The sequence below is a fragment of the Sinocyclocheilus rhinocerous genome, unplaced genomic scaffold, assembly GCF_001515625.1.
Source record: "Sinocyclocheilus rhinocerous isolate Xijiao unplaced genomic scaffold, SAMN03320098_v1.1 scaffold2541, whole genome shotgun sequence".
In the NCBI taxonomy this organism is placed as follows: domain Eukaryota; kingdom Metazoa; phylum Chordata; class Actinopteri; order Cypriniformes; family Cyprinidae; genus Sinocyclocheilus; species Sinocyclocheilus rhinocerous.
This window is the reverse complement of record NW_015631094.1, coordinates 366,821-369,624: the sequence shown is the minus strand read 5'-3', so window position 1 is coordinate 369,624 and position 2,804 is coordinate 366,821. Positions and strand designations below refer to the sequence as shown.

Here is a 2,804-nt window from a genome sequence, read left to right as displayed (position 1 = left end):
CACAGCGCTTGCGGTCGGCGTAGAATTGACGCGCTGTTAGATTTTTGGAGAGGTGCACGTCAGGCTACGGCGTATGGGTGTGCGTCTATGCGTAAGCTACGGCGTAGGTCCGACGCAGAAGTATAAATCAGCCTTTAAGCCCCAAAAGCCCACCCCAACGTGGCCCATGGTGTAAAAGCGGTAGAAAGTAATAGAGTGATGTTGTAGACGCTGAGGTTTGGGGGCGCAGGTCTCAGGCAAGCACAGTTTATCTTCACCCTGACAGGCTAATTTTCGCTGTAGAGATGCAGGAAGACAACAATTTTGTTCCATTTCCATAAAAGAGTCCAGAGCCCTTCTGTTTCTCACCATTCAGCTCAAAGACTGTGACTTCAGCCAGACAGGACCGCCTGCCATTTATCAGTCCCCCACCAACAGCCCTGCCTGAGGTCACACCATTAAACACACACACACACACACCTCTCTGCGTTTGGAAGTATAAAAACAAATCTATCACAATTATGGAATTTGTCTGGCTATTAATTGTCAGACAGATAATTGTATTAAATTTGTTTTGTAAACTGTCATAAACTGTGAATGGTGTTTTTTTTTTGGATCCCAGTTCACCTGAACAATACATTAAAGTAAACATTGTTCACAAAAACATAAATATTGTTTTATATACAAATGTTCAAATGTTGGGGCTTCTCTTATGCTCACTAATGATTTGTTCTGTTTGTTTGATTAAAACGACTTGTGAAATTGTGAAATATTATTACAATTTAAAATAACTGTTTTATATTTAAATATATTTGAATATGTAATTTATTCCTGTGATGCAAAGCTGAATTTTCAGCATCATTACTCCAGTCTTCAATGTCACATGATCCTTCAGAAATCATTCTGATATGCCGATTTGCTGCATATTAGACTTTTTTTTTTTTATTATTATCAATGTTAAAAACAGTTGTGCTGCTTAATATTTTTGTGAAAACGTGTCTTTTTTAACAATTATTTCATGAATAGAAATTTCAAAAGAACAGCTTTATAAATCATAAAGAGAGGGAGAGAGAAAGTGTATGTTACATAAATATATAATAAATAAGCAAATAAATAAGGTGGTCCTATTAAATAAAGAGTCTTTTGAGCCAATATGCGCTTCCTCTTCTATGATATTTTGCTTCAGGAACTTGTAACAACCAAAAAAATATGAAACTAGTTCAATGTCTCTATATTATTTTAACATTTCCTTATTTGGATGGTAAAACTTAATATAGTCTTCTTGTAGGTCAAACAGCAGAGAATGGTGCAAGCTATGGCAGGATTTTGAATTTATTTTGAATGCAATATAAGTCACTTTGCATAAAAGCATCTGCCAAATGCATGAATCTAAATGCAAAAATGCAATGATTATATTATCCAAAATAGTCACGATTTTGTGCAATATTTCCAACAGGCCACAGAAAAAGAAATCATTTCCCTTTGACATACAGATATACTGTATCCACGACAACACAAAAGCGAGATTACCCCATATTCTTTCACATGAATGACTGAACCATCTCTCCATTCATTACAGGAAACCATTCACAGTCTGTCTGAATCATTCACCTACACCAGACGGGGAGGGCATGAGTAGAATGAGAGAACTGAGGATGAGTACTTCCTGTTCCAGAGCCGTGAAAGAGCGTGGCTGACACTGTCCACTCAGCACTGAAGAACAAGTCTATCCATTCATTCATCATCATCATCATCATCAGAGAATATACACACACACACACACACACACACACACACACCGCACACAGCTTGTTTATAGAAAACATCTGGACACAATTACCCGCTCAGCAGAGAGGAGAGCAACAGTTTTCGTTGCCGCTGGAGTTCGGGGGAGGGAGAACAAACAGGACCGTTATTTACAAACGGGAAAGAAAGAGAAACTCACCCCGATTCCTCCGCACGGCAGTCTCACGAACATGGGTGTCACTGAGCCTGATGACAGACAGAGAGAAAGACATAAAGATCATCAACATCACTGAGATAATCGACTTCTGCATGTGAATATCAAGATGTATGTGCATGAGTCATATCTGGTACTGTACATGTCAGGCCAGAAATACACTTTAGTGTTTTGCACCACTGTTCAGTGGAGAAGATGATTTTGGAACACCACGGTTATAGAACTAATTGTATAGTTGTGTAGTTTGATAAGGCAAAAAAGTGGCAAGATGATTTTAAGACAATATGTATTTATTATTGCATTGTCTTTGCTTCATATATGCACAAACAACATAGTGCAACTTATATAATGTCATCCGATTCATAAACTGGCGACTCGTCTGATCTGATTCTTTTAAGTGAATTAAAAACATATAGTGCAACCTGTGTCATTCGATTCAAAACCAATGACTCTTATGAAACAACTCTTTAGTAAATCAAAAACATAACCAGTGTCATTTGATTCACAAACTAATGAGTTGGTCCTTTTTAGTAAATACAAAACAAACAGTGAAACAAGTGTGATCCAATTCATGAAAAAAATGACTCTTTATGAATATGAGCTGGTTTTTTTTGTAGTGAATCAAAACTATAATGCAACCCGTGTCATTTGATTCATTAACTAATGACTCTTACAAGCCAGTTCTTTTTAGACTCTTATGTGCTGGCTCTATTAAAGGCAGGGTATGTGATTTTTCAAAAACACTTTAGAAAACTGATTCGGGCCGAATAGCAAAACAAACTTGTAGCCAATCAGCAATAAGGGGCGTGTCTACTCGTGATATGGAGGAGAGAGCTTTCAGTGCATGGGACGGACATTAGCCGAG

The 2,804-nt window shown here is 37.6% G+C and overlaps 1 protein-coding gene across 1 annotated transcript in view; it reads right to left on the bottom strand.

Annotated features, from left to right (window-relative positions):
• hdac4 (histone deacetylase 4) overlaps window positions 1–2,804 on the bottom strand; it is a 261,791-nt gene that overhangs the window by 58,933 nt on the left and 200,054 nt on the right. Inside the window, exon 18 of the mRNA XM_016554337.1 lies at window positions 1,925–1,971. Within this exon, the coding sequence (XP_016409823.1) occupies window positions 1,925–1,971 (47 nt within the window). The remainder of the gene's footprint in view (window positions 1–1,924; window positions 1,972–2,804) is intronic.